General features: G+C 49.3%; 1 protein-coding gene across 2 annotated transcripts; it reads right to left on the bottom strand.

Moving 5' to 3' along the window:
* Window positions 1-2,158: 2,158 nt before the first annotated feature.
* On the bottom strand, window positions 2,159-18,565 carry ITGA10 (integrin subunit alpha 10). Of its 2 annotated transcripts, XM_060139120.1 has the most exons (30): window positions 17,849-18,563; window positions 16,238-16,349; window positions 15,929-16,038; window positions 15,243-15,334; window positions 14,903-15,017; window positions 14,062-14,189; window positions 13,755-13,903; window positions 12,960-13,110; window positions 12,591-12,756; window positions 12,379-12,452; window positions 12,004-12,148; window positions 11,627-11,775; window positions 11,262-11,405; window positions 10,922-11,125; window positions 10,491-10,621; window positions 9,590-9,756; window positions 9,351-9,493; window positions 8,808-8,921; window positions 8,526-8,611; window positions 8,230-8,371; window positions 7,988-8,080; window positions 7,761-7,837; window positions 7,512-7,601; window positions 6,989-7,073; window positions 6,705-6,818; window positions 6,364-6,444; window positions 6,104-6,217; window positions 4,462-4,557; window positions 4,072-4,185; window positions 2,159-3,762 (listed from the first exon to the last, which is right to left on the bottom strand). In XM_060139120.1, exons 1-30 carry the CDS (start codon window positions 17,898-17,900, stop codon window positions 3,697-3,699), a joined length of 3,504 nt encoding a protein of 1,167 aa, XP_059995103.1. In that variant the 5' UTR covers window positions 17,901-18,563; the 3' UTR covers window positions 2,159-3,696. The 2 variants fall into 2 exon arrangements, with proteins under 2 accessions (XP_059995103.1, XP_059995102.1); XM_060139119.1 differs by lacking the exons at window positions 2,159-3,762; window positions 4,072-4,185 and having other exon boundaries at window positions 4,210-4,557; window positions 17,849-18,565.
* Window positions 18,566-18,635: the final 70 nt, after the last annotated feature.

Genomic DNA, 18,635 nt, shown 5'->3' with positions numbered 1-18,635 from the left:
TCTCCGCCTGGGCTTGGTCTCAAAACCTCACCCTCCCAAACCGAACCCGCCCCCAGCTCCGACCTGCTCAATCGTAAAAGGGACCTCAGGTCCCCAGACCCGGGATCCAGCTAAAACTCCTCCCCCTGCCCCGCCCCGCCCCGCCCCTCCCCGCAGTTCCAGGCTGCGGCTCCACCCCAAGCCCCGCCTCAGCCCCGTCCCCCGGGGCGCAGCCGCAGGAGTCTCCTGGTGTGCAAGCCTCTTAGAAACTGTCGCATTTAACCACTGGTGACGAAGATTTGATTATATCCAGAGATATTTGCCGACTTAGTTACCTCTGCTTCCTCCCCCCATTCCGCGGCCAAAAACCCGGGCACAAAGAAGGATTTGAAGAGAGCAGTTTGGAAACGGGAGGAGATTGTAGTGCCGAGCAAAGGACTGAGCGTGGATGATGCACGACCCACCGCAACGTGGAGAAAGGGGACCAGGCCTAATATCCCAGCGCACCTCTACGTTAGTAAAGGGCACAGGGAGAGGAGCGATTTTTTTTATTCTAAGCATTCCCTTCCACAAAAATACGCACAAAACCGTCTTCATTATTTCCACTGCCCTTTAAATTCAGATTCTCAGCAATTCGTACTTGAACAGTTAGTCTACCCGTCTCTCTTTTCTCCTCCCTTCAGCCAGAGAGAGCACACTCAAATGCATAAGAAAGCCTACAGGATAAAGGCCAGAGTTCTTAACGTAGTTTACTAGGCTCATCAGGAGCTGCACTCTGCCTGTTCAAGTCTCATCTCTCACTACTTTCACAAACAGTCTAATGCTCAGGCTGCTCCAATCTACTACAGTTCCCTTCCCAACTGGTGATTAATCCTCCCTGGAATGCCTCCTCTCACACTTGGTGGCCCCTCAAGACTTTTTTTTTTTCTGTAAAACTTTTAAAGTCCCTCCAACCTCACCTAAAAAAGTGTGCCTCTTGTGTGCAACACATTTCTAATACTGATATGTCGTCTAGCAACCAGCTCTCTGTATTTTCCATTATATGTTTACATGTTTGTTTCCCCTACTAGACTGGGCTCTTTGATGGTAGGAGTTGCATTTTATATTATTCAAATTGCCTAGCACATATTAGGTGCTTAATGTCTGATGAGTGAATGAACAAAAGAATGAATAAAGGAACAAAGGAGCAACGATGAGAAGAAAGCAACACCTGTGTGTCTGAGGAGAGCCTGGTGTTTCTACAGTTGCTTCTCAAACTGGCTCTGCTTCAAAGGAAGAAAGAGGTAACAGGCTTTTTGAAGAACAGGTTGGGGTTAGAGAAAGTCCCATTCTGGCGCTGAGGAAGAGAGAAGAGAGGGATCTCTAGGTGGAGAAAAATATTAAGAGTGCTTTTTTAATCATGTGGAGAGAGAATTAGATGAACCAGTCCTCAAGGATACTGGGGATATCCTTTGCAGTCTGACTGGGGATAAAGAGGGGAAATCTGTCAACATAACCATGGCCTCAGTCCTTGCCCCAGAAACAAGTGTGCTGCATAAATGTTGATCAAACTATAGCCTATATGAATTGTACTAAGGGCCACCATGGATCCTCCTGCCACAAAATAACTCACCAGCTTGGCACAGAATGGTTGTCCCAGCCTAATAGGCCAGGTAACTATAACAATAGTTACCATTTATTAAGTACTTACTATATGTTCACTTTACTTGACTCATCTCATTTAGTCCTCACAACCCTAATAAGTTTAAAGTCAAGAAAGTCAAGACATTGAGAAGTTAAATCTGTTCAAGGTCAAGCAGGATTTAAGTGGTAGAGCTTAGATTTAAACCCAAGTCTGTCTTCATTCTTAACCACTGCTCTACACAGCTTTTTATCTGAGCCTCAGGGTAGTTATGACTTGCCCAAAGCCACTTAGCTCATAAATGGCAGACCTGAGATTTCAGTATAGGCCTATGTGTTTACCAAACCTACACATTTTACACTCTACGCTCATTTAAGTAGGTGAGGATTGCAGGAGGCTAGAGTACATCTCCAGTGGGAGAGTCACAGAAAACATTTCAATACTTCATAACCTTGCCTTCCAGGGACTCAATTGTATAAGGTCTCAAGGTAAACTGAGACTCCACCTCTCACCCTTTGTGAGCAGTCTATATCCCAGGGAACTCAAAGAGAGCCAGAAGTCATTTGACACTGAACTTTATTTGTTCTGACCATCTGATACACTGTCTACCCTGCTAGGAAACAGAGACAATGCTGTCTGCAAAAGGCCAGAGACATGCCAAAATAAACACTGTGACCAGATCTCAAGAACAGCCCTGGAGGACAGAGTCTGTGGCGGCTAGTCAACTGCCCAATCGGGTCCCCTCTCTTCTCAGCTCTGAATGGGTGCTGATTCTTCAAATGGCTGTCAGAGCTGCCCTCTGGAGACCAGTAACTAACTTTGGTGTCCAAAGTCTTGATTACAGAGAACTGTATGTTACCCAGTTGTCAATGAGAATCCACTTCTCTTTACTGGCCATGACCAAAAAATGGGAGTCAGGTGGGGGGGCGGTCCAGAGATAGAAACTAACTTGAGAATTTCCAGTAAACATCAAGCAAGGGCTGTCCAACTGATTGTACCAGAGAAGCCCTACAAGGTATGACTGGAGATGCCCCAGAAACATTTCCTAGGAGATATTTGTGCTATATAAACAGTGCCAAGTAAGTGAGGGCTTGCTTCCCAGAGACCTCTTGCAACCTACTTCAGCTTCTTCCCTAATTCAGACCCCATGGGGCTGCTGCTTCCCAAATCTAGTAAGGTGAAAGGGTTTCCCACCATCAACTCCCTTCTCTCTAGTTTCTATAAGGAGGCTCCAAGGAGGGCTCATGAGTGTGTGAGGCCTGAGAGAGGAGAAGACTGCCTAGGGTATCCAGTCTTCTCTGTTATTCCAGCTCTAGCCACGTGGGGGCCCCTGGCTCCAGAGAATCGGGCACCCAGCTCTGGCTTTGCTCCCAGGGAAGGCTGGAGAGTTGGGAAACCCTTGCCCAGAAGGCCTGGGGCAGCTCCCTTTCACCAGCACCTGAGGGCGGGCGAGTGCACCACGAAAGTCTCAGGTTTCAGGGGGATGGCAGTTGCCTGTCTAAAGGCTTCTCTGTTCCTTGGAATTGTACAGAATGTCTCTTGTGGCTTTTTCTCCTCCCTCCTTTTTTCCTGTTGACTCTCCCCATCCGGCCCTCTGAATCACCAGACTCCACAGGAAAGCAGCAGATGTTGACTTTACTTCGTTCAAGCCAACGTCAGCTCTCTCCTGTGGAGTGGGGAGAAGGCAGGAAGGTGAGAGGTGGGAAATGGAGGAAGATAACCCTTGTCCTTTCCAAATTGTGAGGGAGGATGTAGAGGGAAACTGAAAGAAGTCAGGGACCTAGGCAAAAAATTCTTAATTCCTGGGGATGGGGAAAAAAGAACCCTACACTAAGGTCCCAGTGTTGGCTCTGGAACCAGGATGGTAAGGAGGGAAGCACAGGGTGGGAGTGTTTAGTGCCAGCCCTTCTCGTTTGAGGTAAGGCCTCATCCCTTGCCAGCAGCATCCTCATGACTCAAAGGTCAAGTCAGGCTGCAGGTCTGGGGAGATAGTCCAGAGGCTTCTTCCTGTCCCATCTGAGCCCCCAAACCTCTGCTGTTATGCAAGTCTTTTGGAGAAGCTGCCAGGGAGGACTTTCTAGGGCTTTATTCTACATTCATTGCTCCAATTTCTCTTCTCTTTTTTCTTCCTCAGGGATTTTCTTACGGGCAAAGAAGCCAAGCTGTAGGGAAAGAGATAAGAGTCTTCACCAAATGCCCTGCCTGGGGACCCGGCCAACAGCCCTCAGATGTATCTGAAGTCTTCAATTTTGTTCTGCTTCCAAAACTGAGATTCAAATTTATTTTATTTGGCTTAGTTTAATTCAACCAACATTTGTGGAGGACAGTGAGGAGGACAGTGAAGGAGATCTGGGCATGACACCCACAGCCTGCTTAGCTGCCCAGCACAAATCCGGTTCTCCCGGCTATAATCAAGGATTCCTTAATTCGTGAGCACCATGCCCCGTACTCCCCACGACAGCAGTGCTTACCTTCCAAAGGCAGAAGACAAGGAGAGCAAGCAGAAGCAGCCCTCCCAGGACACTGCCAATGAGGATCCACAGGGAGATGAGGACAGGGCGGGACTGAATTACCTCCAGGAGGCTCTGCATAGGAAGGAGAGTTGTTTTTTATTTGCACCGTTTTGCCCAGCTAGCCTCACCCAACATTGTAGCAAAGCCAGCCGCAAAATAGAAGACTAAAAGGAAAGAGACTGAGGTAGGAATGGAGGCAGTGGGACCCCACCATTCCGATTTATCACTTCTGACTCCCTGACTGCTGCCTAATGAAGACACCTCTGTTCTGAAAAATCTCACAGGTGCCCTTAGGCTACTGCCACCCTTACTAGTTCCACAGTTCTCAGACTCAGTCTCCAGCCCCACCTCACTCCAACGGGAGGCTTCAGTCAGCTGTAGGACACTGCCCTCCTCAGTTCCCAGCTCGAAGGTGCTGACCACTGTCAGAGACTTGAATTTGGCCTGTGAATGGAAAGACATTTAAAGTGAGCCATCATCTGAACCGGGAGATTGGGATTGATTAATATATGTATAAAAAGGATAACTAATAAGAATCTGCTGTATAAAAAAATAAATAAAATTCAAAAAAAAAAATAAAGTGAGCCATCATCAGGTGATAAGGCTCTCAGAACCCTAATGGCAAAGATGAGGCTGAGGGGCACAACTTCCAGGACGTTCAAAACCAGAGGAAAAGGTTGGAGACTGATGGGGAAAGAAAAGAAGGGTAACAGATGGAAAGCCTATGGCCCTTCATATACTCTGTTTGCTCTACCTGAAATGCATTCAACTCCTCTTTCTTTGGCTAACGCCTACCCTTCCTTTAGATGTCATCCCCTCTGGGAAGTAGGAAAGTGTTCCCTCCTAACCCCCATCACCCTGGATCAGGTTATAATATTCTGTTTACTTCTCTGTCTTTCACCTCTGAACTATAAGATCCTTGAGGTCAAGGGTTGTGTGTTAGTAATTTATGTGTCCCTAGTTTCTCAATAAATCTTTGTTAAAAGAATAAATAAATGAATGAAAAAAGGATACCAAAGAGAGATAAAGAGAGAACCAGACTTAGGGAAGGATGGCCTTTCAGACTTAACTTCCCTGAAAGATGCCTACATCCCAGGGATCTTGAGTAATTCAAAGTACACGGAACACGGGAAAGCACAATATAAACCCCTAGTACTAAACAGCTGTTATAATTAAGAGGTCATTTCCCTGCTTAGGAACTCACATGACTCCTGACTGCCTATCATATTAGGTTCTATTTCATCTTCCTGGCTTTAAAGATCTTTGATAATCTAGATCTCTTTCACTATACAATATCACTTCCCACTACCCTCCATGCTTACCCTGCATGTAATATCAACTATTTACTCATTCATTTAATAAAAATGTATTAAATCACTACAATGAGTTAGGCATGGTGCTAAATGTTGGGGATATTCTCCTCAGTGTCTACCTAATAGAGGGCTTTTTATATAGCAGGCATTTGATGGGTTGATTGAATTTAGGTATCCTATAAATGTTGGTTGGGGCTTCCCTGGTGGCGCAGTGGTTGAGAGTCCACCTGCCGATGCGGGGGACACGGGTTCGTGCCCCAGTCCGGGAAGATCCCACATGCCGCGGAGTGGCTGGGCCCGTGAGCCATGGCCGCTGAGCCTGCGCGTCTGGAGCCTGTGCTCAGCAACGGGAGAGGCCACAACAGTGAGAGGCCCGCATAATGTCGGTTGATTATTGATATAACACTAAGAGATGATAAATGGAGGAAAATACAAGAATAGTAACTAGCTTCTAGTGAGTTCATTTCATTATTCACTTAGTCTTTACAACAACCCTATGAAGTAGGTCTTTTCTTCCCCATTTTAGAGATGAGGAAAAAGAAACTTAGAAAAATTAAATAACTCTGTGAGTAGGAGGCAAAGCTCGAACTTGAACACGAGTCTGTCTACCGGAAAAGGCTATGCTAAAGTCCCAGATAGGAGCAGCAGGGGAAAGCAGTGGAAAAGGAAAAGTTTACCCTTCGGAAAAATTCATTGTGAACCAGCCTCAGTAGTCCAACAGAGACCTCAGTCCCCTTTGCCAGTCGCCCGAGGTGGCACCTCATGACCTGACACCGGGAATTGTTCCCATTCTACCAGAAGAGAGAGACACATCAGGACGCTGGGGTGGAAATATCCCTCACTCCCCACTCTACTCTCCAGCCCAAGGCTCCAAACTCTACTGCTCCCCCCTGCATTCCCACTCCGTACACCTTCTTCGCCCTCTTGTGACTCATACCAGCCAGCTCGTGTGCTGGAGCTCCTCTGGATGCACAGGGGGCTCTGGGGGCTCAGTCAGGTTCTGCACTGTGCAGCTTGCCTAGAGGAAGATCCAACTTGAGGGACCCTCTTGATGGTGAGAGGCCGGCCACTCCAGGCTGAGCAGGAGCACACCACCCACACTCTTGTAGTTCTTCCCTGGGTGATCCCTTTCTTTCTTCTCAACGAAGCGACGTATGTGAAAGAAAGGCGCCCCCAGGGAGGGAGGAGCCCCGAGAGCAGTGACCCAGGATGCTGGGAGCTGGGTGAGTCCACCAAATCAAGATGGCAGGGTTCCATGCACCCCTAGCCCAGACTCACATTGTTAGTGATGACTTGAGACAGTGACAGGAAGTAATGGCCCCCGTGGGCCACGGCTGGAAGGAGGGCTGAGACGATGAGGCCACTGACCACATAGCAGCCAAGGTTCTGAACCTAAGAGGAGGATTGGAAATGGGAAGAGGTGAGAGACAGAGAAAGACTCTTCCTCATCTGTTCCCCTTTACCCTCAATACCACTGAAATCTAAGAGAGACCCCTCCCATACTTTGCCCAGGAACTCCTCCCCCTCCCTCTGCTTATGCCAAGGTCCCTCCAGCTTCTCACCCTAAGAGTGGTTTTGAATTCAGGGCCGGGGCCCACTGGGAGGGTCCCATATGGGTGAACCTCATAGCGGTGCAGAGTGGACTCACTGCGTGGACACCAAGTCAGGAAGCACATGGTCACAGCCATGACACAGACACAGGGGCACATGATCAGCACACAGACATGGATTCAGGGAAGGTAGGGCCAGCACATGGATAAAGAGATAGGGGTACATACAGAAGACAGAAATGAGACATGACATAGACTTGGTACAAACTTTATGGCCACACCCCATATCCCATCACACCAGCTCCAACCCCCAGGGCCCAGCAAAGCCCTACAACTAGGATGCATAAGTACTACACCTAAGAAAGAAAGATGCTTAAGAGAAGCTTCAGCATGAGTGGAACTGAGGGCAAAAAGATAGAGCAGCCCTAAGGGTTTGGTGTTTGGAAACACTGAAGCACATGGAGGGAGAGGGGGGAAACATAAAGAGTATGAGTCTGGGGTCAGAATGGGGTCTCAGTGGGGAGCTGAGCCATACCTAGAGAATAGGAGGTGAGGCTCATACTGGATGTAGGCTGAGGTCTGGGCTGTGTTATCATGAAGCGTGCCATTTCTCTCCAGGCTATTGCTGTAGGGTCAGGGGGAGAGGCTCACATCCCAGCCCTGTCTCAGACACCCCTCTCTAGAGTAAAGGAGCCACGCTGTTTCCACCCCTGCTCCCACCCGCACACCACCACCACCAAGACCCAACAGGAGAGGCCTGGGAGGAAATGCCCATTGTTCTCACCTGGTGGCAGTCAGCCTCACAAGGACCTGGCTCAGGAGGAAGGAGCAGCTAAACTCAAACTCTAGCAGAAAAGTCACCTGGGAGAGAGGGACATGGTAGATTTCTCCTCATGGGACAATACAGAGGAACAGGAGCCCTTGTGTGCCTCCTTTCCTAAACTCCCAGGCCCTGCAGATTCCAGCCCCTGATCTCTCAGAGGCCCTTTCTCATCCTGGGCCCCAACTCACCTTGGCTCCAGCCTGGAAGACAGGATGCCCCACGCTGCAGAGGCGGGCGTGAGGGGAAGGGGCTGCACACTCCACCTTCACTGGGCCGTCCCCCTGAGAGCAGAGGAAGCGGGGTGGAGGCTAAGGTGGGGCTGCAACTGCCCTCCTGCCTGCAGCCTCTAAACACTGCAAGCCTTTTCCTAGGGCCCCTCACAGACAATACCCCAATTGTCCTCCTCCCAAATTCCCTCCCCCAAGGGCACCTGAGGAGTAAAACTGGATAGGTGAAGGTTTCTGGAGAAGCTGAGACTCAGGCTAGTGTTGTAGGCATTTTCCTTCCTGTTCTTCAGAGTTGCTGACACCAGCACTTTCTGCCGACCACCTCGAACCACGAATGGGTCCTTCCTAGGAGTCGTGGATAAAAGAGAGACCAGAGTTGAAGGAGCGCCAGAAGCCTCGCTTCTGTCTTCCTGGGCAAGAAACAACCCTCCATCTCCCTTCAAGTCCCTTCTGATCTGTCTCGGGTCACCCCCATTTGGCCAGTTCATGTCCATCCCACCTGGAGCCTCTGATGTTCATATTAGCTCGAAGTACCAGATCTGTGACACATTCATTGTCAGGGCCACAGTCCTTCGAGAAGGGGACCTAGAGGAGAGAGAAGGGGCTGAGGGCTGAGAGGAAGGCGTGGGAGAAAGGAATGGGATTGAGGGAAAAGTGAAAAGAGTGGGTGCCCAAGTTAGATTTCACTGTGATCTCATGTCTCCTCCCTCCCCTTTCTCTTGAATTCACTGAGAAGGGCAGTGTTGGGACCCAGGGCAGGGCAGGGCTTGGCACTTCTGACCAGCTTTCGTATGGAGGTAGGTGAGCCCTCATCCAGCACAGGCCCTGGTTTTGTGGTGTTGTCCAAAGCAAAGGTCACAGTCAAGGCCACTGGCCGGAGGTAATCTGATGTATCCTAAGAGAAACCAGAGTCAAGGATCATGGGGAGCCAGGATTAGGGATACGACCCAGGAATCCTAGCAGAATGTGATAATTATGGCGATATTTACGGAGCACTTTCTGTGTGCTGGGCACTGTCCTAAGGTTTTATCAATATTATTACATTTAATTCTAAGACAGCTAACTCCTATTTTGTAGTTGTTATTATTATCCCCGCTTTTCAGGCAAGGAAACTAAGGTTTGCAGGTTATATGAGTTGCCAGAATTCACAGGTGGTAAACAGCAGAGCAGGATTCAAACCCAGATCAGCCTGACTCCACAGTCTGATCTTTCTCACTTTGCTGACTCTGGCTTTCTTGCCGATCCAGCAGAAAGTCCTCCCTCTGATCCAGCCTTCTTCTCACTCCCAGGCCCTGATGCAAAGCAGTTCCTGCCCCCTCCTCACCAGCACATGGAAGTGCAGCGGCTCACAAGTGATAGTCCCCACACTGAGCCGGATCCGTCGAGGGGACAGCCTCTGGCCAGAGCCGTCAAACGCTGCACGGGCTCCAGCTGTCCACTCATCCAGCGATGCTGTGAACCGCACATCTGAATGGGGCAGGCAAGAGTGCAGGTGGAGAGGGGTCCCAAGATCATGGCAGGCAAGGGGTTGAGAGCTGCCTAGCATGCACTCTAGTCACTCACGGAATTGGCGATCCCAGCGACCGGGAGTGCGGGAGGTCACTTGGAAGCAAAGGGCTGCAGATAGGCAGGCTGCCTCCTGGCTGCGTCGCTCGCAGTCCCTCTGAACCACACTGATGGCTGGCGGGGTCACATCCAGTGAAGGGGCCAGGTGGACAATGGGCCGGGAGCTGGGAACAGGGTGGGAAAGAAAGTCTAGCAGAGGGAAGAAAGCCCTTTGAGAAAGGCAGTCCCCAGTGTTTGCCTCCCTGAGGTCAAAGGAAAGAATAAGGAGCTAGGGGACACATGTGTCCGCCTCCCCTGAACCTTCTGACAGAAGTAAGATAATAGTTAACATTTTTTAAAAATTAATTTATTTTTATTTTTGGCTGTCTGGGTCTTCACTGCTGCGTGTGGCCTTTCTCTCTAGCTGCGGCGAGCAGGGACTACTCTTGGCCTTGGTGCATGGGCTTCTCATTGCGGTGGCCTCTCCCATTGCGGAGCACGGGTTCTAGGTGTGTGGGTTTCAGTAGTTGTGGTACGCGGGCTCAGTAGTTGTGGTGCATGGGCTTAGTTGCTCCGCGGCATGTGGGATCCTCCTGTACCAGGGATCGAACCCTTGTCCCCTGCATTGGCAGGCGGATTCTTAACCACTGCACCACCAGGCAAGTCCCAATAGCTAACATTTAATCAGCACTTGCCGTGTGCTAGGCACTGTGTTTAGATCTTTTCACAGATTATAGCGTTTAATCCTCACAACAAACCTCTAAGGCAGGTACGATTATTATTCCCATTTTATAAACTAGGAAACAGAGGCACAGAGTAAGTTGATCAAGAAAGCCAAATGTAGCTTTGTGATTCCAAAGCCCTTGCTTTTAACAGCTATGCCATGCTGTCTACTGCTACCTGAGCTGGGGCCACTCACCTGAGCAGGATGGCTGCCCCTTGGGCACCCACAGCAACATCTACCAGGTCATCTCCATCCAGATCTAACCGGCCATCCACACTTCGGCCAAAGTAGCTGAGGGCCTGTGGCATGGAGACAGCAGCAATCCGCTGAGAGGGAGAGAGGAGACACTGAGCAGAGACTCACACAACTGTTTGCCCAGGCCTCCCACCTGGCTTTTTCTAATTCTCCCCTCACGCATGAGGAGGAATGAGAGGAACTTGCCTGTGTTCAGGAGTCTCTAGTACAGCAACATGTTTCCTACCCCACCGCCTCACCTTTTTGACTACTGATAAAAAAGGCACTTGTTCAGTTTGGGTCTCAAGCCCAGGGGAGCAATGATAACCAAAGGGTGCACCTCCTTTCCCTTTCCTCCCACCATGCCCCTGCCTCGTCGGGGCACTCCTGACCTGGGCAGGACAGGGCTTGACTCCACTCTGGGTCCCGTGATAGAGGTACAGTGCTCCACGGTGCCCATCCTCCAGGGGCGCTCCCATAGCCACATCAGCAAAACCATCTTGGTTCAGATCAGGAAGGGCAGCCATGGCAAAGCCAAACCGAGCATCCTGTGGGGGTTCTGGCTGAAGTGTTCCCTGGAGTGTCAGCAAGGACTGCTGGTGGAGGTGAGGAGAAGGCAGAAGATGCTGATTTGACAGTCCCAACCTCTCAGCCAGCCCTCAAATGTGTGTGCCTTCCCTCACTCCCTTTGCCCCCCACAGACAAGTTCTAGGGTACCCCAGCAAGTCTCACCTGGCCCACCAGATACACATAAACACGTCCTGTCTCCTTGTTCTGGGGCCCCAGGAACATGGGGGCAGCCACAAGCAAGACGTCAGTTGTTCCATCCCCATCCGTATCCAATGGGCAGAGCTCACTGCCAAAGTACGAGCCAATCTGGAGAGCGGTGGGTAGTGGTGACCCCAGAGGAAAGGGAAGGCAAGATTATGGACAAGTGGGGAGCACCTGCCAATCTGGTCCTCACATCCCTGACAGACTCTGCCAACCAGAATTCAACACAGACTTTTAAGGCCCCTCTCTTGTCCCTTCACTCTCTTCCCCCACAGCCTGAAGGTCCCTCAGGAGCCAAGGGTCTCACCCTCCCTTGGATGCCCTACCTGCTCCCCCTGGAGGCTCTGGGCGACCCTCACAGCCCCATCTTTCTTAAGCTGGAAGGCGATGACCTTTCCTCGATGTCTAAACCGAGGAGCTCCTGAGAGAAAGAGGCGGCGTCCACCCCGCAAAAGCATGGAGGAAACTGAGTAACCTAGAAGTGGACAAGGAATCGGAGGTGAAAGGGAAAGAAGATGGGGTCAGAGTAGGAGGTTTCCCTAAAGGCACAGAAGGGGGTCCCAAAGGAAGGTAGCAGGAGATCAGTGAGAAACTGCATGAGTTAAGAGTGAGTACCTTATACCCTCCATCCCACCCCCCACTGAGGAAGCATTTTTTTTTTCCCCCTCCACCGTCTAATCCTTTGCAGCTCTCTGCTACTCACCCAGGTAGGCTGCATGGTTCTGCAATGCAGGGGGGAACTCATCTTCCAGGGCCGTCCGTGGCGGGAAGAGGCGGCGACCTTCTTCAAGCCATAACACTGAGCCCCCCCAGTCATAAGCCCCTACCATCCCGAAGAGAATCCCATCCTGTAGGGCAGAACCAGATGGGGTCGCTGAAAAGACAGTGGGGAATAAGAAGAAAAAGCTCTCCAGGAGTGAGAGGGTCACTGAGGGCATGCTGGGGTCAGTTGGTGGGGTATGGGAAGGTCAGCATGGACATTGGTTAAAGGAGGAATCTGGAAGACCCTGGGGTTGAAGCTGTCTGAGTTAGAGGCTGGAAGAAGTCAGATGTTGAGAGGGGTCAGAGTCTGTCCAACCTTTAGCCGATGAGTAGAGAAACCAATCTGAGACATTTCCAGGCCAAAGGAGCTTTCATTTTCTCCATGGGACCCTTGAGTGTGAGAAAACATCATGAGGCAATATAAGGGAAGACAGTTTCCCCTTTGACCTTCTGAACTTATTCCAGAAGACCACCTATACCCCAGAACTCCCCCTACCCTGTCCTCTGTTTCTCCAGGGTAATCATTACCCTCAAGGCCAAAAATCCGGTCCCCTAATGCATCCACAATGTCAGTCAGTGCTGCTTCATCTGTGACATTGAAGAAGAATCTCTCATCTGGATCACTGGCAATAGCTCTGATTTCCCGCAGGAAAGCGCTGGGGTCTCGCTGCCGCCGGAGGTAGTGACCAAGGACCTGGGGTCAGGAGATAAAGGTGGGGTCTGCTAGCTGTGTGCTGTGAGACGGTAGAGCTGTACAGGACACAGCCAACTAAAGAGAAGAAAGGGAATACGGCTGATGTCTGGGAAGTGGTCAATGCCTGTTTTCCTTAAGTTCCCAGTCCTCAGTGTCACCCTCCTCAATCCCTTCTATCCTTCCAGATCCAGAGCTGTTCTCACCGCAATCCCATAGCGTGTCACTCTGCCAGCTTCGCAGGCCTTTAGTGCTGCAGGAAGTTCCTCTCCATCATGTGACTCTCCATCAGTGACAACCACCAGTAGCCTGGCAGCCTCTGGTCGGCCCCCATGGGACTGACTGAATCCTTCTGTGCTGAGAAGAGAGAGAAAGGAGTGAGGTGTGATCAGATGTGTGCAGATAGATACACATACACACAGTACTTAACACTGTCGGCAGTTCACTGAGGCCAGGCCTCTTGCCTTTTAGCCCATCTCCCCAACTGTCTAGCGTAGAGACTGGCATACAGTAAGAGCTCAAATGTCTGAATGTCATAGAACATATAGAGCAGCATATCATCAATGCAAGTAAGTATAAAATCCATTCACTCATAGATTCATTCAGCAAATATTGTATTTAGGAGGACAAATATTAAGAGAACGTAGAATAAAGGAGAATGGTCAGGTCAGAGGAGTCTTCCCAGAGATGAGTTTTCTCACGTTTGGAAAATGGGCTAGGACATGAGTGGTGGAAAACCCGAGGGCCAAGAGCAAAGTGAGAGTGGAGGTATATAGACAGAGAGAATTCTGTCTGCAGAGATAAATAAAGCAGAAACATGGAGAGACACAGACAATTTGTAGAAATGCAATGAGTGCGATGACAGCCAATTTAGCCTTCCCCCACCTACATTAGTGTGCAAAAAAAAATAAGCTGGCAAGACATCTTGGGATGTACACACTGTACTCCAAAGCCTCCCCTAACCCTTCTGGCTTCCCACACCCCCCTTCCCAGTGCCTCACCAGGCCATCATTATTGCTTGAGCAGTCTTTGTTTCTCGTCCCTCCCGCCGGCTCAGATTCCTTGCTGCTCTCACCACTTCTTCTTTGGTTCGGAAATCTCCCAGGGACCACTCATGTACAGAGCTCTCCCCATACTGTACCAGTCCCACCTGAGAATAAAGTGTGCACTCTAATGGAGTGTGGGGGTGGAGAAGGTATGTGAGGGAGGGGAGACGAGCACCTGGATACTACTGAAGATGCTACCTACATTTATCTCCTCTCTCCCTGTCTCTCCCCCTCCAAGCCCATCCATGTTGCCTTCTCTTACCTGTATCTGCTCCGGGTCAATAAATAATCTCCCTACTAGTCTTCGCAGGAAGGTCTGAACTTCAGACCAGGGGTAGATGCTGTTGGAGCCGTCCAACACAATGACGACATCCATGTATGTGGGACAGCCTAGGAGGAGGGGTATGGTGATGGGGAACAGAGGGGTAAAGGACATTGGGCATGGGGACAACAAGGGAAGAGGTCACAGGAGGGCACATTTAATTCAAACATTTATTAGGCACTTTTACATATAAGGAAGATAGTGTGCCAGGTCCTGGGTAAATATAAAAATGAATAAAAGAGAAGATGGGCATATATACAATTGACTAAAAAAACAAAGAAGAAGGAATCAAGCGCTAGTAGAAACATAGCACCATTCTATGATGTGAGAGAAAAAAGGAGGGTCAGTCCTGATGGTAGAGAATCAAAGGAGGCAGCGACTGAGAAGATACTGAAGACTGGAGATGTTTGAGGAGAGGAGACAAAACAGGAAGGCATTTGGGTGGAGAACACTTTAAACAAAAAGAGATGAAGGTATAAAAATAGATGACACATAGGAGAATGGTGAGGTGAAGGCTATAGCCAAGGTGCAGGGTATGAAGGGATATAGTGAGAGCTGAGTTTTTGAAGTTGATTAAATCAGTTCATGGAGTCTTGACGACCTGGTAAAGAGTCTGAATTCTCATCTGTTAGGAAACATGGAGCTTTTGTGGACATGTTAGGTAGCAGTGAGGATAAGCCATGCAGTTCCCCTGTCAAGCATCATACCCTGTGGCCCCATCTTTTTCCCACCCTGCACCCCGTTCTAGGAACTGAGTCCTCAGGCCCTTCTCCTGGCTCACGTTGTACAGTGGGTGCCAGGCTTCCCTGGGGCCGGAACGAAGCATCTACACGGGCACATATCCCAGAACTGAAGACAGATGAGCCACAAGCACGAGACCAGAGAGGGGCACAAGCCTGGGGATGGGTAGAGGAAACAGTTACTCCCAGGCTTGGAGGGCACCCTCAGAACATGCTCTTTGTCAAAAGAGGCATTGAGACCACTCCCCAAGACCCCCCTCCTTGCTTTCTAGGGTTTTTAACTCCTTGACCCCTCCACATAGACCAGTTTCCCTTATCATACCACCCTTTTCTCTACCACAAACCGTCAGAGACCCCGCCACCACCCTTTCCTTAGCTTACCATGAATCCCCCATCACCAACTGTCTCCAGTAGGGACATCCCCAGGTGCATATTCACAGCAGGACGAGATGAATTTCCCAGTGGATAGTCACCTGGTTGGAGTGGAGTGGAAGAGCATGAGATCATGGGGTCACAGATGGGGTGACTGAGTTCAGGATGATTTTGGAAGAGGGTGAGAAGAGGTCCGGATCAAGTCAGGAAGAGGAGTACGTGGGATATGGAGGTAAAGAAGTAAGGTGTGATATCACTCATATGTGGAGTCTAATTTTTTTAATGTTATCTATGAACTTATTTACAAAACAGAAACAGACTCACAGATTTTGAAAACAAACTTATGGCTACCAAAGGGGAAACATGGAGGGGGGAGGGATAAATTAGGAGCTTGGGATTAACATACACACACTACTATATATAAAACAGATAATCAACAAGGACCTACTGTATAGCACAGGGAACTCTACTCAGTATTCTATAATAACCTATATGGGAAAAGAATCTGAAAAAGAATGAATATATGTATATGTATAACTGAATCACTTTGCTGTACACCTGAAACTAACACAACATTGTAAATCAACTATGCTCCAAAAAACTTAAAAACAAAAAAAAAGTGAGGTGTAAGGGGTCAAAGCTACTAGTGTATCAAGGTTAGGGGTTAGGAGTGGAAGAGTGAGGCGTCTTCTTACCCAAGTGGCCCTTGGCACATGGGGCATTGTGGGAGGCCCCTACAGGGCAGCGATAAACATCCCCCCTTCGGTCGCCTGAAGGCCCATCCCAGGGCGCACCCACCAACATCCTGGGAGGAGGAAATGAATACAAGCATAGCGTAAATATGACACTTGAGATAGGCCAGAGGGAAAGGGCATGGTGACGGCAAGTCTAGAGCCCCAGCCATTGCCAAAGAACCAGATTAGTTTATATTTCCATCTACCTTGCCTCCCCCTTAACAGCTCTATCACAGTCCCAATCCCACGGCCCCCTGGTTTCCTCCTCACCATCGGCGTCCACCCCCAACATGTTGTAAGACACTGTATCCAAATTCAGCCTCCGGTGGCCCTGGAAATAGGCGTGGGTGATGCACGTCCAGGTTAAAGGGGGAGCAGAGACCTGGGGGGCCAGGATCATAAGGTTAGCAGGAATCAGCCAGAGAACCTAATGAATGCCCAGAGGTACAACCAGAGAGAAACCGTGGAGGGAACTTTTTGATCTCAGTCTATCTCCCTTCTTTTTACTCATAAGCTGCCCTGGACTCTGTGAATGTCATATACTCCAAGCAAGGATGATTTTCTTCCTGTGTTTGGGTCCGGATGTCTAACCTGTGGCCCTCTGCCATGCTGTTGCACAGATGTATTTCCATTCCTATCCCCCAAATTTCATTTACAGACATGTCTGGAAGGGTCAAGTTCCCCTTTTCTACATCATTCCTCCTACACATCCTCCTCTCCAAGCTGTGAGGGTCAAAAGAGGGAGAAGGCCTTTCTGCAGCCCCAGAACAATTATTCCTTACAAACTCTCCCCAAACCCAGGACCATAGGGAAAACAAGAGGAGGTTAGTGAACACTGCATGTCTGGGTCTCTTCTTCTCTTCCTGACTCCCAGTATCATTGTTACACTCTCACTCTCTTTCTCCAATGTCTAGGTCTCTGGCTGATTCCAGCCCTGGAAACCTCAGTGGTAATTAACTGGGTGGAGCCACTCGCCTACATCCATGGTTTGCCATACATCCTTTCCAAGGGTCCCATCACTCCCAAAGTTTCTCACGATCCATTTCCTTTGTAATTCATCCCCCCTCCCAACTGCCCCCTGCCTACTTGCATTTCTTCCTTAACTCTCAGCCCACTCTAAAGACCCCCTCAATCATGTTCTTGCTGACTCTTCCCTCCCAACCCCAATCTGTTTAAAATCAGAGCTGGTATTTTAGGAAACGAAGATTACAGGGCACTGATGAGGAAAAATTCCAGGCCTCTTGTCCCTCCCATGGTTCTTTCCCTGTGACTTGCTCCTTCAAGTAACCCCCACTCAGGCCACCCCACCACCACTTTCACCAATGGCTATAGCTCTGTCTCAAACCAAGCTCATTTTCAGAAATGTTTTGTATGTGAGCCTTTTTGCATCCAGGAAGCTGGCAAGGCTGTATGACCAGGAACTGTAGCACATTGGTTAGATAAACCCAGAGTTCTGACCACACAGTTAGTCAGTTATGTCTCAGGAACCCAGAGACCACCAAGGGCAGGGAGAAGTAGGGAGGGGGATAATAGTAATCAGACTAGCCATGTGGAAGTTCACATGATGTTTCTTTTTGGTCGCCTCACTCTTCCAGGGCTTAGGACAAAGTTTTATTTAATTGGACACAAATATTACACAAGGCACTGGACAGCTTCAGCCCTTGCCAGGCAGTCATATGTGTGGGCAAAAGAATGCAAACCCATGCGCATGTGTACGCACACACCACACACACACACACACACACACACACACACACGAAACATAGAATCAGTTAACCTCTTAACCTAACTCCCAAAGAATTTTAACCGTAAAGATCCCAATGCTAAACAATCCATATATCTTTCGTTCCCACCAGAAACCAAGCAGTTAACCTCCCTCACCTGTCAGGAACATCAGGGGCAAGAACAGGTGGGGGATGAGGGGGAACTCCATGTCTGGATATTCTCTGTCTGCGTGAGAAGTCCTCTGTGCCTCTGTCCCTCTCCTTCTCTGTTTTCTGTACTTTCCCTCCTATCCTGCCCCCTCCCACTGGCAGCTAAAAATAAAGTTGGAAGGAATGGGAGGAGTAATGGTGGGGAAGTGTGGGGAGCCCCAGACCAAGGAAAGGAGGAATGAGCGATTTTAGTGTATTTCTCTGCCTTGGTGCTGCCCCCTGGAGGCATCATTTCAGTATCCAAAGAGAACACAATTCTTGACTTTCTGTCCTTTCTTTCTCTTCCTCTTTTTTCTACCCTTTGTTGTTGCCTAGCAATAATGCTTTCCTCAGGTTTGGAATAGAAGGTAGGAGTGGGAGACAGATTCTTTTTACCTCCTAACCTTATTTATCTCAACCTGGAATATGGAAAATGAAAGAGCTGATAACAGTGATATCATTTCCCCACCTACTCAGAGTCCCAACATGTGAAGACACAGCCCACCCACAAACCAAGACTTACCATCTCCATTCCACTTAGTTCTGTTTGTGACTCTTAGCCTATGCTGCCTTATGGCATTATAGTTTTTGGAGGAACTATAAACCATGAACTGGTATGGGGTAGCTTTGTGGAACCAGTATTATTACTTTAACATTAGACTCCCATCTCCTCAACTAAGCTATAAACTTCTGAAGTTGGGAACATGGAGCCTCTTAGCTTTCTGTATCTCTACCACTTAGTATTATGCCCTACA

This window comes from Lagenorhynchus albirostris, chromosome 2 (assembly GCF_949774975.1).
Source record: "Lagenorhynchus albirostris chromosome 2, mLagAlb1.1, whole genome shotgun sequence".
Classification (NCBI taxonomy): domain Eukaryota; kingdom Metazoa; phylum Chordata; class Mammalia; order Artiodactyla; family Delphinidae; genus Lagenorhynchus; species Lagenorhynchus albirostris.
Note: the sequence above shows the minus strand (reverse complement) of the source record. Positions and strands in the feature narration are given on the sequence as shown.

What these genes read in the sequence shown, in the direction of transcription:
- ITGA10 (XM_060139119.1), bottom strand. Translation starts at nt 17,900, where the DNA reads ATGGAGTTCCCCCTCATCCCCCACCTGTTCTTGCCCCTGATGTTCCTG. An exon ending in GCCCCTGATGTTCCTGACAG is followed by an intron (nt 16,350 to 17,848) that starts GTGAGGGAGGTT and finishes CTGGCCCCCCAG; the next exon opens with GTCTCTGCTCCCCCTTTAAC. An exon ending in TTGACCCGGAGCAGATACAG is followed by an intron (nt 13,904 to 14,061) that starts GTAAGAGAAGGC and finishes CTTTATTCTCAG; the next exon opens with GTGGGACTGGTACAGTATGG.